An 18,542-nucleotide genomic window follows, 5' to 3' on the forward strand; every position below is an offset into this window, starting at 1 on the left:
ATGTAAATTATTTTTCAGGTTTATCAGTAATACATCATCAATTCCTTTATGGCATAAGCAACCATTTTGCCTAAACCATGAAAAGAAGAGAAGAATAAACAACTTAGACTGCATTCACAATTATTAATTTATTATTAAAAAGCATATTCATGTTGTCAAAGGGATACAGTACATTTGATGTAAAGTCGTACACTAATGGTCTTCCACAATTGTAAACAGATGATAAAAAACATTAAAGAATATTTATTCAAAAGCAAATTGTTCCGCTTCAGAATTCAGAGTTTCTGCAGAATGCCACACTAAAGGGAAGCACTGGGACACAAAACAGAGATTGTTTCTTGATATCACGTCCACTGCTAGGTAAGTATGTAACATAAATATAATCATCTACCTCTTGCAATGCCAAAAAATCTCAAAAAAGCACAGTTAAACTCAATTTGAACAAGTAAAAGATGAGATGCATAGTTAGCACTGATAAAACTTCAGCTTAAGGTATCCAAGGCCTAGAGGATTTAAAAGAAATATTGGCTTTCATTAGAAAAATATCAAGATCATAAAATATGAATGAATTCAAACCACCAAACATAGAAAACCCCAAACTATAAAACTCATGCTCCTACAACACCTCAAAGGAAAATATATAATTACCTTCTCTCTCTTCAGAGGAAATCAAGCTTGTTTCATTCCTCATATCAAGGACCTGCAGGCCATAAAAAAACTCATAAAGATTAATACAAGAATACCACGACCTGTCGACACAGCTAAATACAATATCATAAGGCTTATACATCAAAGATTGCTGTACTGATCCTATGAGACATCCTTCATTATCGCAAATATCATAAATACAGCTTAAATTACTTTTCCTGCGTTTTTTAAGATTTTGTGTTAATTTCAGAAAAAATAAATTAATCAAAAAGTGAACCTGTTAAATAGTATTACTCCTTGGCGAACATATCTACAACTCATTTGGTTTGTTGACAAGTTATGCTAAAACTAATAAGCTCTCACTGCCCTAGATTATAGTATCGATTGCAAGTTCAGTTACCACAGTACTCTGATTATTAAAACTTGATGCTATTTACAATTCCTGTCAGCCTTCTATAAGGCCCAAGGGAAAATTTACTTAAGTGTATTTCTGAAGAACTCGATTCCTACAAATTTGTTACACAGCCAAGCATCTAAAGTGTATTTACTATAAACCAGACTGTACCAATCTCAACTGAGGTAATTATATAATGTGAGACCCGTTTTAACAATCAATTAATAAGTTAATGCTTCAAATTACTCTTCAACAAGATTTGGTTTTCTAGATCTGAGACAATGAAAGCTTGCAGACCAGGTATAAATCACAAATTAAGCAAATTCATTTATTCAGTTCTAATTTTAAATAGTGTGTCGAAAGCAAAGAAATTCAAAAAAGAATGAATCAAATTACAGCATTGGAGCACACACATGGCCAAAGGAACCTGTTAAATAGTATTACTCCTTGGCGAACATATCTACAACTCATTTGGTTTGTTGACAAGTTATGCTAAAACTAATAAGCTCTCACTGCCCTAGATTATAGTATCGATTGCAAGTTCAGTTACCACAGTACTCTGATTATTAAAACTTGATGCTATTTACAATTCCTGTCAGCCTTCTATAAGGCCCAAGGGAAAATTTACTTAAGTGTATTTCTGAAGAACTCGATTCCTACAAATTTGTTACACAGCCAAGCATCTAAAGTGTATTTACTATAAACCAGACTGTACCAATCTCAACTGAGGTAATTATATAATGTGAGACCCGTTTTAACAATCAATTAATAAGTTAATGCTTCAAATTACTCTTCAACAAGATTTGGTTTTCTAGATCTGAGACAATGAAAGCTTGCAGACCAGGTATAAATCACAAATTAAGCAAATTCATTTATTCAGTTCTAATTTTAAATAGTGTGTCGAAAGCAAAGAAATTCAAAAAAGAATGAATCAAATTACAGCATTGGAGCACACACATGGCCAAAGGAATTTCCCCTAGCTAGATCAGAATTTGAGATTGATAAGCATGGCATGGAAAGTGTCCCCAATTTTACAAAGTAAATACAGAGCAATAAATTCATAAATGACGCAGCTTATACAAATTGCGGAAAAAGACTTACAGTGCAAAACAATAATCATTGTGGTTCACAAAAGCCAAAATTCTTACACTGCTAAGGGATACGTAATAGCCATCCACACCTTGCATGGGAAAAAAGTCTTGTAACCCAAAGGGATGTTTAATTGGATAGCAACATGTTATAGTTGACATCAGAGTCTGGTATGTTGCAGCCACCATACTGGAAAACCTATGCTAGGAAAACATTCTATTTTTATGACCTGCTATAAAAATTGAATTGTCATGATTTACTCCATTCTTCAACAGAATCTTAGTATAAGGTAAGGTCATGGAGTTGATATCCTATCTCTTTGGCGTGCTAAATTTATTTGTCGATTATCATGTTGTCTGATCTGAAATAACAGTGTCAATTATCTGCTCTCATTCTTCCCTCGCCTAAACATCAGATGAGAGCGAAATCAAGATATTTTGATCCATAAGAATTGGGAAATTCAAAATCATTCATCAACCAATAAGGAAGAGTTGGCAACAGGACTCTATCAAATAGAGGATTTCTTGCATGCTGACAAAACCACCTGCTAACACATCTACCAGAAAAGAAACTACAAATTAAAAAACTTCAGCAGTGTCAAAACCACTATATAAGCAATCATTAGAATGTTAAGAGTGAAAACATCAGTCAACATAAATGGTAGTTTTGAAACTGCCAGTGTAATTAAAGTGGAGGAGTTGCCACAACACAAGTATTTATACAGGTAGACTAACAGAAGAACAACTGTGTCTCTTAGACAATAAGGAGTCCTTTCATGCACATGCTTTTAAGAGTAGCATATTTGGAAATTGAGAGCATGCATGTGAAGATGTTGGTTGTGTATGGCTTTAAGGCCCCATTTGGTTGCAGGAATTGGGCAGGCATAGGAAAATCTAAAACCGTATTTGCCAATTTGATGTTTGTTTACAACATACAAAATTGGAATTAGAATTTGCCTATCCTGATTTGACCCCAAAATGAGCATAGTGGAATTCCTAAAGAAAGATGGAATAAGGATAGCTTATTCTTATTCCAGTTTTTAATGAACTCAATTTAATGGGTTGTCAGGTCCGTGACTTTGCCGTTTGATTGTATTTTGTTACTCAAATGCATTTTTGGACTATTTTCTCCATTCATCATAAGATATAAACTAGGTCAACATTATTTAACGTTTAATATATTTTTTTTTTAACTTTCATAAAATTATGTTTACAAATAAATCTTGTGTTTAGTCTTATAATTAAAACTATGTTGAAAGATCATTTAAATATCATATTAATGATCTTGACTTATTTGTATTTTTTATTTTCTTTAATATATTTTAAAATAAAATGGTTATAGTTTTGATCTTATACTCATTAAAATAATTTATTTAATTTAGAATTAAATTTATAATATACAATACAATATGTCCTTTGAATTTTGATGAATTTCAAAGGTTGCGGTGTATCTTTCACTTATTAAGTCAATTTAAATAACAAAATAAAGGCTAATTAAAATAATTTGGCTTTTAAAAAATTAATTAAAAATGAGTTTTTATAAATAAAAAATCTTGTTTATTTAAAATATTACCAAACTAAAAATAATAATTTAATTATTAAAATTTTACAATAAAACTTATTTCAATTGTTGCAACCAAACATAGAATATGCATATTTTGACTCCTCTTTCAGGGCAACCAAACAGGTCCAAATGATATTCTAGAATTTATTTTAAGAATGCATGAATACCAGAAGAGAGCTTATTCCAGCACAGATGAATGATGCATTCAACAATTCTTGCAGCCAAACATGTGATTGAATAATTATTCACATAAGAAATTTGCTTCAGGTACATGCCTGGACAAAACAGCAATCTTGCAGTACCCAAAAAAATCTGGCGATTTAGCACTGGCAAACAATGTAAAAATTATTAAGGTTGAAAGTTGTTCAATAACAGTCACTGTTGATGTAGAAAGTTGTCTCATGCTACATGCACAATTGGTAAAAAACAAAAAATTGTTTTGGAGAAGTCACAAATGCTGCTGAAAGTCATTGGACAGCAGTTACATGGTTGCTGCAGAATGTCACTTTGTTGTAAGCAAACCTGCTGCAGAATGTCACTTTGTTGTAAGAAAACCTGCTACAGAATGTCACTTTGTTGTAGGCAAAGCTGCTACAGAATATCATTTTGTTGTAGGCAAACTTGCTGCAGAAAATACACAGTTGTTGAAAAAAGACACTCCATAGCAATCGCAAGTTGCTACAGAAAGGCATTCCAAATTAGCTACTTTCCTGCTTTCAGGTGTTGCATGGTTTTTGCAACAATTTGTTCTGCACCAGTTACACAAGTTTTGCAGAAAATCCTCCCAAAGCAATTGCAGAAAGTATGATGTCCACAGTTGTGGGCCTTCAGAGGTTAGCCTTTTAGCAGCAGCCCTGCTAGGCTAATGAGGTAATTAGGCAGCACTTTGAAGGCGACTAGAGCTTATTCAGCTGCAATTATTTATACTTCCCATCTCAATGCATCAGTTTATTTGTGGTTTCTCTTCCAGAGGTCTTCCAGGATCCATTTATACTTAATACACTGTTGTTGCAAAAAGTGACTAAAGGCAATCGCAAGTTGCTACAGAAAGGCATTCCAAATCAGCTACTTTTCTGCTTTCAGGTGTTGCATGCTTTTCACAACAATTTGTTCTGCAACAGTTGCACAAGTTTTGCAGAAAGTGTGATGTCCACAGTTGTAGGCCTTAGCATCAGTTTGCAGAAAGTGTGATGTCCACAGTTGATGTCCACAAGTTCTGCAGAGAATTATTCCAAAGCAATTGCAGAAAGTGTGAATAGTTGTTTCATGCAATCAGGTTGCAAGTGCATTAGGCAGTGCAACTTTGAATGTCATATGTTGTTGAATAAGTAAAAGTGGTTGAGGGTTTCCACTTTTCTCTCTCCTCTTTTCCTATATAAAGGAGAGAGCTCATTGTAAATACTCATCTTTTGTTTTTACGCAAGGAGGCTATGCTTGCAATATTGTATTGTTGAAAACTTTGTGTTTGAAAGTGTAATTTCAGATTGAATAAGAGAAGCAAGACTTTCCAAACTTTGTGTTGAACGTCTTGCAATTGAATAATGTTTTCTTATGTTGCATTGTTTAATCATTCTTAAGTTCATTTTATAGCTTTGTTGTGTGCACCATTTGAATTTTCAGTTTACCTTTTGAAATACTTTAAGCTTTGAAAAGGAAATTCCTATTGTTAAAAGTGGCTGTAAAATACTAAAATCTGAAGACTTTGAGCTTTAGTTTGAGGTATTGTTGTTCTAAAAGAGACTGGCTAAGAGACTTTGCACCTTACTAAGTTTTTGTTAATTCAGAAATTCAGAATAATCACCGGAGACTTTGGGTTCCAATTATTATTTCACCAAATTTTATAGTTAACTGCTGCCTTAGGAGTTGCTCTTACATCAATCACTGAGTCACCAGTATTATTGTAGCAATAGGGGAGCTTTTTGTTAATTTTGTGAATTGAAGAAGTTTGCACATTGTTCCTGAAAAATGGGGAATCGATTATCAGAACCACCCTTCTTTGTAAGTTCCACTTAAGTTTCTATTGAAGCCGCCCACAGTAAAAAGTAAGCCTCCCCAATTGTTGAGAGAAAAGATTTATCTAACCGCACCATTTCCTAAAGTCACAAGTTTGTAAGTTATTATTGTAGCAACTTACAAAAACTTTAGCCAACAACTCCAAACTTCTCCAACCCGCTCCAGAAGACTCTATTTGCAGTCAGACCTGGCAATGATCTTTAGATGCCTATACCCAGAAAATGACCTGCAATTACCACTCTTCAATTGTTCAAGCTGCCTGCTACCCTCTGTGGGTTTGATTTGAACTAGAAAATTCATTGCTCCTCAAAGAACCCAATGTGATAAGCCAAACTCTATTGCCTACCAGCATGAAATACATTTAACCAACACCCTGAAGCAATTTTGAACACCTTAAGACTTCTAACCAGAAATGCTCTTCAGCCTCCTCAAATTAAAATGCCCAGAAGATCTGTTATGTGGCACAGCACTCTGAAAAAGAAACTAGAAACCCAAAGTCTCACTCCAAATGAAAAGAAAAAACCAACACATTGTAAATCTACACATACTAAATTGCACTACAGAACCCACATCAAAAGCTGAGTCTCTGATTTTCTAACAATAACCAACTTGTGTAGATCTTCCACCAATGAAAACAGTATCCCAGCTTACAGTTTTTGTCCTCGAAGAAGCAAATTTTTCTCCCTGGAATCCCTAGTAAACTAATGGTCCTAGTAAAAATAGAAACCCTGTTGGAAATAAGAACTCCCTGCACAAACTCAACCAGGACCTATTGGGAGTCAGAAGTAAGCTAATCGACTGTCCATATGATCAAGTGCAAAGAAGGGAAATACTACAGCAACAGCAGTGTTAGCACGAAAGAAGGGCGGACAATGGCAATAATATATATAATTATCAAGTTTGAGTTTTCATTATTTTGAATGACCTAATGTAATGTTTGAGTTGAAGTAATTAATCCACAAAAACCAATTTGTGGAGTGGCTATCATAAAATATTAAAATCAGAATTCTGAGGGATGACAACGAAAGACACCATTCAAAACAAAAAGGTGTACAAATTGTTGGTCAATTTGGATGAATGGCAAATGTGCAATGATGCTAGAACAATCAATAGAACATATAATCATTTAGTTTGAGTTTCCATTATCTTGGTGACCTAATGGATTGTCTGATTTGAGCTAAGTACATTGAGAGAATCAATTTATAAGAGGGGGAGAGTGACTAGCATCAAAATCATTATTTGAGAAGACAACAAAAAACAATGTTCGAAACAAAGAGGAGTATCAATGTTTGGACAAATACACTAAGTGCTTTCAGAAGAGTCCTGAAAAAGTGCTAAAGCCATGTCTGGCTATTACTTTTGAATGAGACTGCAAACCTTTTGCATCAACGTTTCGGATCACACTTTGTGATCAATCATCCAGATGAAGGAAAGCACAAAGAATAAAAGATAGTCTAGGGGAGAGGGATGAGTGATTGATCAAGGTCCAATAGTTGTACACCCACTTCAAAATATAGTCCTAACACACATTTTTATTATATATTGTAATTAATTCAAGAATCAAACGTAAATCAAAATATCTCTGAATGATGATAAAAATAGACCAATACTTCAACAAATGAGAACCTATAAATATTATATTGAAAACACATAAATAAATTGATTAACAAGTGAAATAAAGAACTTTTTATCTCAAATAAAATACAATAGCTATCTATTATATGTGTCATTAAAAAACTTGTTCGCTTAATAAAATAAGATGCACACTAAAACAAGTATTGCTATCTAAGTGTATAAATATTATTCTTATGCGTACAAGTATTGGAGTAGCAATGCATATGCATTATAGCATTTCATATTAATAATTTGTCTTATCACAAATATAAAATGTGAACACACTAAATCCATTGTATTTGCCCATGAAACGTGTGAGATTGTAAAAAGATTTTAGTGTTCAAATACTAGTCCCTTTGTATTGGAAATATGTTGTAGTTTATAATGTGATGTGTCAGTTTTATAACAACAAATATTTTTTTCATGTTGAAGTATTGCTCCTTTTGTGATGTATATTAATGTTAGATATAACAAATATTTATGATTACTAATAGGCAATTGGTCCATTAAGTTGCACATATGTTATATTTTATACAGAAATACAATATTTCATTAATAAGCAATGATATTTTTAAATTCAACTACTGTGAACTTTTAAATTAAGTTTTGGTCATATCTTTAATAAGTTATTTTTTGGACATGTTTCACTAGGCGTGCTATTTTAACAAGCCACATGATGAGTCACACCTTCAAACCTTAGTTGTAGGTAGTTAAATGTCCATTTTACATTTCTAAATAATAAAGGCCCTTAAGATATTCCATGCAGCAGCTACATGTTGACAAAGTTAGCCTAATGAATATTGGTCCCTCTCCCCTAGTTGTAGATCAGCCACTATACAAAGAAGAAAAAGAAAGAGAGGGACAACACCAAGAGCGAGGTAAAGCTGATCTACAACTAGACTATCTTTCATTCTTTGTGCTCTCTTTGATGGATCACGGAGTCTTATCCGAAACGTTGATACAAAACTTTACACACAATCGCATCCAGAAGCAATAACTAGACATTTCATGGATTGTGGAAATCTATTAGCATTAATGCTGAAGTCATACTTCAGTATGCTTGTCAGCTTTCGCATGCATGATATTCTGATATTTTGTTAGACAGAGAAAAGCATCTGATGCACTTTAAGACATGTTGCAAAGCTTCATGTGGCAGATACCAGAAACCTCTACTACAAAATTATGCTATAAAAAGCTTTAAAAGATACTCAGTGCCCACAGCAATCTTCAACCAATACCAATTTAAGAGCCATAATTCAACAAAAGCTCTTTCAAATTCAACAAGAAATGCCTAAAAGAAGTTTCAGTAAAGTCCTGACAGAAGCAAACAGAACAAAACCACTTACATTAAACATTTAAATAAGTAGTGTACTTAATGTTTACCTCAATTTTATTTTTGTAAATTTACTCATCACCCCACATTGACATGCTATTCAACCAAGGCCAAGGCCAAGGCCACTTTTTGTGAGAGTTATTCAACGCCAACCTTAAGTTGAAGAAAATATTAACCTAAAAGATCTTGACCAAAAACTATATATCAGCAAGAGAAACGCATCAAAAGATAAAACCTAGTACTATTGCAAAAATAATAGAAAACATACAACAGCACACCGCACAATGTCAGAATGTGAATACTCCATGTTTACCGTACAGGTAAAGAAAATGATCGCATACAGACAATAGAACACGAACAGCAGAATTATATTTGCAATAGTAGATGAATGATGCTTTACAATGATCCCAGACGGGATATAAATACTACCGCCAAACATTCCCGAAGGAGTCCGTCGGCCACAAATATTCTATCCGCTACAAACTATTTACCGATGACGTCAGCTACAGAATACAAGATACCACCGGACCGTCGGCTACAGAATACAGAAACACTGCCGGACCATCGACTACAGAATACAGAAACACCGCCGGACCGTCCAGTCGGCTAACACTCCAATTCCAATATTTATAGACAATACTAACCTCTCTGCTCATTAAATAGCATTTTCTCATTCTTTACACCTTTCACACTTAGTAGGTTGATAAATTTAGTTCTTATCGCACCAGGAAGCACAATGGTTGGATAATATTGTGATAAAATCCTTCTACATTCTAATGTTTGTTTGCATCAAATGAAAATACCTGCAAAACCATAGAGAGCAGTAAATAAAAGAGAGAGCGGGGAAGGCAATCTTATATCTGAATTATGTCTGAATTCAACCAATCCAGGCCAAACAACTCTTACTCATGCGGCAAAAAGGCTAGATAATTTATCTTTGAAATAGTGATGCAACCAAAAAAATCATGATGTCCAGCAAAAGTTTTTGGAATTTATGGTTCAGAAATTTCAAGACACTTATTATGGTTGAAATTTTATACTCCAAAAATTACGACATGCAGATTAAAGCCCAACTAATTGCAATTTATGGTCCACAAATTCTAAGACACTATAGTCCAGAACCTATGACACAGTACAGTCCTAAATGTTACTTATATAGAATTTCATAGAGTACTGAACCTAACTAAACATAATTTTATATCCTTAAACCCTTAAAAAGAGCTATGCAGCCTTGTAAAATTTCACATATAAACAATCCCCTGACCACAAATTTTTCCATCACTTTCTAAAGGAAGAAACTTCAAAAACTCTATACAAAGTTACAAACAGTAAAGACCACTACCTCAACAAAATTCCATATTCCAACAGAGCTTCCTAACAAGGGGAGGCAGGTACAGAGAAACCAAGGGGGATAAATTTGGAGGCAGTGAGGTAATGACGGGGGACAGTGGCCCATGAAAGGAAAATTAGTTTTAGCAAAGTTAATGGGGGAACATCAAAGCAAAATCTGCAATATAACATCTCTATGAGTGCCTCATGAAGGCAAGCTAGTTTTCAATAAGTTAGCAGTTGTAATCAGTATGCATGACATGTGCCACATACAAATTAGAAAGCAACCTAAGGAAGTCCTCGACAAAGGTAGTGGCTCTTTGGGGGTGGGGCATCTCCCACAAGTCCCCAAGACGTGTCCCTGTGTAACACTACAGTGAAAATTCTTAAACAGATAACCGTACAAATTTTCTCAGCAAAATTCCTCTCGCAATTCTTTTCCAAAGAAAAAACATAAATTTGTGAGATGGTATTTGATTAAGAGGGCTTGAACATTTTGTAGAGTAGAATGGAGGAGGAGAGCTCTCTACTACAGTAATGAAGGTTCAGAAATGACTTGTACTCATCTGAAATGACTTTGTTATTCCCAATTTCATGCATGAGTACGGCTTCCTTGTTCAGAATAGAATAGTTGGCCAGTGTGAATGCATGCAAAGTTCCCCTAAGCATGGTAGACACACACTACAATAAACTTGTACTCATCTGAAACAAAATTGTTAATCCCATTTGGCTCTAAAATTTATAATTCTTTGGCCGTGTCTCGCAAGAAGACGAAGTGGAAGATAGAAATAACTAGCAATCGCACCTTAGGGTGCTGCAATTGGTAGGCCAAAGAGATGTTGAAGGTTGTTTAGGGGAGGAAAAAAAAAAAAAAGCTGTTTTTTTTCAAAATTGTGGGACTAATAAGGTCTATGAGTAACCTATTTAGTCAATGATGTTTGCACAACCCTAACCTTGATTCATGACATAAAACTAAATCATTATCCTAACCTTAACCCTAATAAAACTCTAATTTTAATCATAAAACTAACTATATTCCTAAATCTAACCACATTCCTAACTTTAATTCTCTCCTAGGGAAAATCCTAACCTAATATAGGAAAGGGTAGAGGGAGGACTGACATGACATAAGGATCACATGGTCAGAGAAAGCATGATTAGACATGCATGATAATAAGACAAATAAATAGGTTCGATGGATAAATGAGATGCCACTATGGCATTATTAGATAGTAATAATAATGTGCCATATGTTAACTACTTTATAAACGTCAATTTAAATCATATTTTGATATGATAATTAATACAATTTGATTATTGTGATAATATTACTCAACTAACATAATGAATTAAAAAAGAATAATTTATTGTTCAATTAATAAGTTAATGCATTAATAGTTTAATGTCTCAAATTATATTCGAGGCATTATTATAGATTAGGTATATTAGTCTCCTAACGCTAATTTTTAACACTCCCTCTTTTAGCTATGGATACTTTTTAATTAAGTAGAGATACGATATTAGATTACCAGCTTATACAGTATTCATCATAGAGTTAAAACAACATTTCTTTTATGGCATGTGGTTGTATATCACCGTACGTGAAATCCACCATTAAAAAAATCAAATACCTATCATTCATTGGGTAACACTATGTCTTTCCCACCATGATGGATTTATAATAACTACCTTCATGGCATGTCCTCAGATACCACCGTATATACTATCCACCATGAAGGATTTTATATCCTCAGATACCACCATATGTGGTATGCTCCATAATGGATTTACAATATCCATCATGGTATATCCTTAGGTAGCACCGTATGTGCTTCCCATCATGATGGATTTTAAGAAATATACCATTATATCCTCGAATACCACTATATGCAATATCCTTCATAATGGACTTGCAATATCTATAGCATCATGGTATATCCTTAGGTAGCATCGTATGCACTTCCCACCATGATGAATCTTCAAACATATGCTATTATGTCCTTAGATACCACCGTATGTGGTATCCTCCATAATAGAATTACAATATCTACCAACATGGTATATTCTTGGGTAGCACCATATGTGCTTCCTACTATAATGGATTATAACAAAAATCAACCATCATTGTAAGATTGTCGCCTCATATTGAAGATAGCTATGTACAAGTCTCTTATCATTGAGACATTGTCCCCTCACAAAGATATTCATATAACAAGTAAACTGAAATCAAGAATAAATAAATACTTAGTATATATACAAGAACACGTAATGTTTACATCTTAGTTAGGCCTTCATTCTCTACCATACCAAGTTCACCTCTAAAGTATTCAAACTTGATCCTAGGAAGACGTTTGGTGAGAATGTTTGTTGTTTGTTCTTCAATTCGGACGTATTTTAGTTGAATGTCATTTCTTTCTACCACATCTCTTACATAGTGATACTTGATCTCCACATGCTTTGTTTTGTTATGACACATAGGATTAACAGAAAGCTAAGTCACAGGATTCACCGAATTTCATCCTTTTGATTCAAATTTCAGCGAATTTTAACTCTTTCCGAATGTCATCCGAATGATATTGTAATTTAATATAATATTATTTAATTTTAAACTGATATTGAGTTATTTAGTTAAACTATTTAACAATGTTAAAATATTTTAACAATTTTGTGGCTATATTAGTAATATTTAAAGATATATAAATATAACCCAAATTTAATTTCGCATTTTATTTCCAAACTTTTACCCTTGCTAGATTTCATTCAAATTTTATGATTGACGAACTCGAATTTGAATTCGAACCTTGTGACTTAGATAGAAAGCTTTATACAACTTTGATTGTCACAGTGAATGATAGTAAGCTGTGAGGGATTTCCAAACAAACCAGTAAGAAGTTTTCATAACCAAACTACTTCTCATTCTCCCATAGATGCTTCTATATATTCAGCTTTTGTAGAGCTATGGATAACTGACAGTTGCTTTCAATTGGAACATGAAAACATAGCTGAGTCTAAACTGAAACAAAAACCAAAGGTACTTTTTCTATCAGCAACACTTCTTGTCCGGTCAGAATTTGTATAGCCATGTAGCTTTAATTATATTTGCAGAATATTTGAAGCCAAACCCAGTTGTACCTTGTAAGAATCTTGGGATATGTTTTGCAGCAACCATGTGTATTTGCCTTGGTTCACTCATAAATTGAGTGAATAAACTTACTGCATAACATATGTCCGGTTGAGTATTTACTAGATACATCAGGGATCCAATTATTTGCTTGTATATATTGGAATCTGCTAGTTCTAACTCTGTTGCAGCTTCTTTTAATTTGTGTAGATTTAATTCCATTGGAGTATGCATAGATTTATAATCCATCATTCCAAATCTCTTTAGTATGTCTATGGTGTAGTTTCCTTAACATAATATAATTTTATTTGTTTTCTGACATACTTCTAGTCCAAGAAAGTAGTGTAATAATCTGATATCTTGCATCTCGAATTCGAAGGGTAGCTATTGTTTACATTTAACAATAAGGTGATCTTCTTCTGTGATAAGTCATCAACATAAAGTACTAAAATTTAAAAAATTCCACTGATTACCTTGAATTACAGATTTGAATCTGCATCATTCTTGGCAAAACCCAAGCTCATTAGATAAGAATTAATCCTTTCCTACCAAGCTCTCAAGGCTTGTTTTAGCCCATACAATGCTTTCTTTAATTTACAAACATGAGTTTCCTTGTTCTATATTAAATCCTTCAGGTTGTTCAACATATACATGCCATGGAGAAAAGTTGTTTTGACATCCATTTCATGGATCTTCCACCCTTTGGATGTAGCAATAGCAATAATTGTTCTAACTCAAGTGTATCAAAAAACAAAAGAAAACATTTTGTCACAGTCGATCCCTTCCTTTTGTGAGAATCCTCTAGCTACAAATCTGGCTTTGTACTTGTCAATACTCCATGGACTGCATGTTTGATTTTAAATAGCCACTTAGAATAAACAAATGACGTTCCTTCTGATCTAGGTACTATGTCCCAAACCGTGTTCTTTAGTATTGACTAGTACTCTTCAATCATTGCATCTTTCCAAACTTGCATATGCATGGCTTCCTCAACATCAACGGGTTCTAAATTTATGATTTCACTCATTTGCGCAATATAATTTAAGAACTAGTCGCTTTTCTTCCTTTCTCTATGTGATCCTTTAGGTGCTTCAAAAACTTCAGCTTCTTGTATTACTCTTCTTGCCCATAGAGGCCTTTTACAGTTTCCAATGATCTCATTAGGACCATCAATAGGATACAATGGTCCATTATCTTCTTTAGAATCATGAATTTCTCTCTGAATTTAAAGAGCATTATCTTCTTCCATATTTTGAGAAGTTTCTTGATCTTCTTCCTCTATCTCAGAATTATCCTTGGATTTTCTAAAGGCAATATCTTCTTCAAATGTGACATCCCTACTTAGTTCAATAGTTCTTTGTTTTGGAATATATATCCTATAGGCTTTTGATGTTTCACTATAGCCTATGTATATTTCTTTCTTGCCATAGGGGTCTAGTTTAGTTCTTTTATCTTTGGCTATGTGTAAACTAGTATAGATATCTCAAATAAATCTATCTAAAGGAATGCCCATAGATATCCACTACAAAATTATTAAAATTTAATTTACAACACCTAAAACTATTTATATTTCCTTTCTCTATTTTTTTTTGGCATTAACTTAAGCTTTTTATTATAATTTGTAAAGAAATTGATGAATTTTATATCTCCAAACATTATAATTTTATCAAATATTTTATGTGCTGTTTATTAAATTATTTTTAAAAGTATATTGTGTTTATAATTAAATTTAAAATTGTGACAAGTAGATGATTGTCAAATTTAAACTAAAAAGATAAAAGTTAACATTAACACGCTCACACCATCCCACTCTACCCATTCTGCCATTGTAGGATGCCTATCGGCATTAATAAACTGGACAGCCAAAGATTCTGAGATGACTTATCAGATTTCTTTCTTGTGAAGGCTTCTTCACATGTTTTATTTTCCAAACTTCTATTCTAAATATTGACAATAGATCTTGAAGCTTATGCCCAAATGAAGTTGGTAGATTTTGATCATGGATCATGGTTCTAGCTATTTTCATAATGGTTCTATTTTTCCTTACAGCTACTCCATTTTGTTGGGGATTATAAAGAACACAAAACTCCCTCTTAGTCTCAGCTTCAATACAATAAACATGAAAAATGAAGTGTATTCTCCTCTGTTATCAGTTCTCGGGATTTTAATTTTCTTTTCAAATAGATTTTCCATTAGGGCTTTAAACTCTCTAAATCTCTCTAAATCTCATGAGAACTTCATCAGACCCTTTATTTTTAAGGAAATATATACAAGTTTTTCTAGAGCAATCATCAACAAAAATAATATAATACAAGAAATCACTAAAGGAAATTATTGACTTAGGACCACATATGTCTGAATAAATGAGTTCTAAAATGCATCTAGATCTGTTTTCACTATTGTGAAAAGCACCCTTAGCGTTTTTGCCTAGAGCACATCCTTTGCAAGTTACTTCATGTGCTAAGTTTTGGTCTTAGTTGTTAGTTCGGATTGGGAAACGGATTCAGGTTCAAGAATCCAATTTGTGGATTCATGACTTTTTTCCCATTATGATTTGTCCATGGCATCATATATATCCCCCAAGCATGGCTGATTCGTGTCAGCAAACCTAAGCATAGTTATGATAAGATCGGTGAATTCTAATATTTATTCCACTCAAGTCCACCAATCATCATCCAATATGATTACCTTGACCTTTTGGGCCCTTGTTATATTGGATTGTTTACAAATGCCCCATTGGTTGCTAATGACCATCTGTGACAATGCTTCCTTCACCCCCATAAGTCATCTAAGGACGATTATGCGCAATGCAAAGCAAGTTTCAACCACCTAAAAACATGTTAATAGTAAGTTATCAGCACATTTAGTTATGTTAAACATAACATAAATTGATATTTCATTAAGCAAACTAAACAAATTAAATTTTAAAATTTATCTTCAATTACTCCAATTCGGAGAAAGTTCCAAAAAATTCTTGTAACATGTGGTGGTTTGTCACAAATATTTGAATCTCCTCACCCTCATCATATGTTTGCTTCACCCAATCTATTTGGGTGCCAATGGCTTCTATTACCAAATTGAGAGAATGGATACTGCTGTTGGAAATATTATGAAAGGCTAAGTTACTGAGAGGGAAGGGGTGAATCAGTAAGTAAGAAAATTTAATCTTTAATACCAATTAATCCTTTATGTGAATTCTGATCTAACTACATGCATGAGGAACTAAAAATATGAAAGCATACACAACACTTTAACACACAAGATTTGGTGACCTAGAAACCTTCCAAATAAAAAGTAAAACTGGGGTGGGGATGATACCCACAAGCTTTAGTACAGCAATATAAAGTTGGCCTGTTAAGGCTTACAATGATCACTTCTGATGATCTACCATGTTAGGAGCAATAAGGACTGCTAGGTCCACCTTGCAAAAGGATTTACAAACATACAATGAAGTATGCACTCGGTAAGGAGATTTACACAAGACTATTACGTCTACCTTGTTAAAGGATTTGACTGATCCACCTGTTAGGATGAAGCAGTAACTGATCTCTGATCTGCAACTAGGTTTGGTAAATGAGATTCCTCTGAGTGTACAAATCACCTTGTTGTGATAGATAAATCTTTGTTGCTCCTTATATTGTTGTAGCCTTTGTAATTTGCTCTTCTGCTCTTCTCTAATTACATTCCTTTTATTCGATATAATTTGGATGTGATACAATACATTACATATATACCAATCCAATTACAAAATTACAAAGTCGGCCACAATACAAGTTTACACAAATATTACAAAGTCGGCCAAAGTGTAGAAACTCAGGTTCTGAAGACTGACTCTGTGAGGATCTGATACTTGGCATCCACTGTCAATGCTTGGCATTGTCATGCACTCGATAGACATAGAAGCTCAGTCCATACTAATCACTTCCAAGTAGTCTTGAACTTAGTCTTCACTGGTGACTCGGCGAATATTGTAAAACTTGGTATATAAACTGAATCACTTGATTCACACAGCATAGCTCGGTCAATGCTTCACTACGAGCTCGGTATAAATGGAATCACTTGGTTATCACTGAGTGGCTCTGTCAACTCTGGATTCACATCACTACAACTGTGAACTCGGTAAGCACTGCACAACTCGATTTGCATTGGTAAACTCGACATACACTGTAATGATCCATTCCAGGTTCTTGTCAGTTAAAACCAAAAGGTGGAGTCGATCGTACAATAATGACTATGCCCAACAAGTAGGGTCGTATGTTAGAGTAGGTGATAGAGGGGAACGATGGAGGGAGATAGCGTACGGAATGGCAAGGAATTGGTCCGTACGGTTAGAGTGGAATGATCGTATAGTGGTAAGGAGGTTGTCGTACGATAGATGGGATGTGGCCGTATGGTGGAATCAGGATGCCCGTGCGGTGAGCAGAGGATGGTCATACGGTGAGCAGAGTAGTTGTGCAGAAGGGAAACCTATGGATGTTGTACAGTAAGTGTATAGAGGCCGTATGTGGATGTTGTTGTAGAGGATTGCAAGGTGATGGGTCCATACAGGGTGTGTGAAAGCCGTACAAACAATGGTGCCAGGCGATGGCCGTTTGGTAAGGGAGAATGCAGCATGGAATAGTCGTACGGATGGGTAATGTTGTGGTGTATGGAATATGTTGCCTATGATTGTATTCGCCAATGATACCAAATAACGCTAGTACAAGTATGGAAGAACATTCACAAATTGATATAGATATAAGTAGTTGCAAATAATGATGGCACTCTAATTTGCTAGATCTAAGCCGAGAATACACAGGCGGAGTAGGGTGAGGGTTGAATCCCACCAAAACCGCACGAGCCAAATAGGGAAGGTCTTTCACTTCCGAAATGGCAAATTACAAAGAACTCCAATAGAAATTCGCAATGCAGAGACAAATAACCCAAAATGCATACCTATAGACTTCCTACAAGCCGTGCTTAAATACCCGTCGAGAAACCCTTCCGAGGGTGTACAAAGATAGTCGACGGCGACACAAACTACGAAGACAAAAATTAATATGGGTCCGAGAAACATCAAATTAATCAGCCCGTTACAAAAGCTTAATTTATTATTTATTTTATAACGGGAACATTACAATCCTCCCGTCCCAACGTTTGCTTATCCTCAAGTAAATGCAATACAGGGTGCTGGAGAATGTGCTCACCTTCCCACGTTGCGTCATCCAATGATAGGTGTCACCAGCGTACCAAGTATTCCTTCACAGTGCGGTTCTGTAGGATCGTTTCACAAACTTCGAAGATCTTGGCAGGTTCCAAAATGAGTTTTCCTTCTTCATTGAGTGGCAAAAGGTTAGTAGCAACTGTGACGTTTTTCCCTATGGCTTTCTTCAGGTAAGAAACATGGAAGACATTATGAATGCGACTCCCCTCCGAAAGTTCCAGTTCGTATGCTACTT

General features: G+C 34.4%; 1 protein-coding gene across 4 annotated transcripts in view; it reads right to left on the reverse strand.

The window, feature by feature from the left end:
• LOC149554018 (transcription initiation factor TFIID subunit 1-like) overlaps positions 1-18,542 on the reverse strand; it is a 154,495-nt gene that overhangs the window by 118,081 nt on the left and 17,872 nt on the right. For 2 of the 4 annotated variants that reach the window (XM_089789341.1, XM_089789342.1), the window contains exon 2: positions 649-700. In XM_089789341.1, coding sequence (XP_089645467.1) covers positions 649-691 — 43 coding nt within the window. In that variant the 5' untranslated portion in view covers positions 692-700. Of the gene's footprint in view, positions 1-648; positions 701-8,704; positions 8,723-9,083; positions 9,458-18,542 lie in introns of those variants that run through there. The other 2 variants (XM_089789344.1, XM_089789343.1) reach the window with 2 other exon arrangements.

The sequence above is a fragment of the Cupressus sempervirens genome, chromosome 6 (assembly GCF_028749045.1).
Source record: "Cupressus sempervirens isolate cs-2001-9-10 chromosome 6, ASM2874904v1, whole genome shotgun sequence".
NCBI lineage: Eukaryota > Viridiplantae > Streptophyta > Pinopsida > Cupressales > Cupressaceae > Cupressus > Cupressus sempervirens.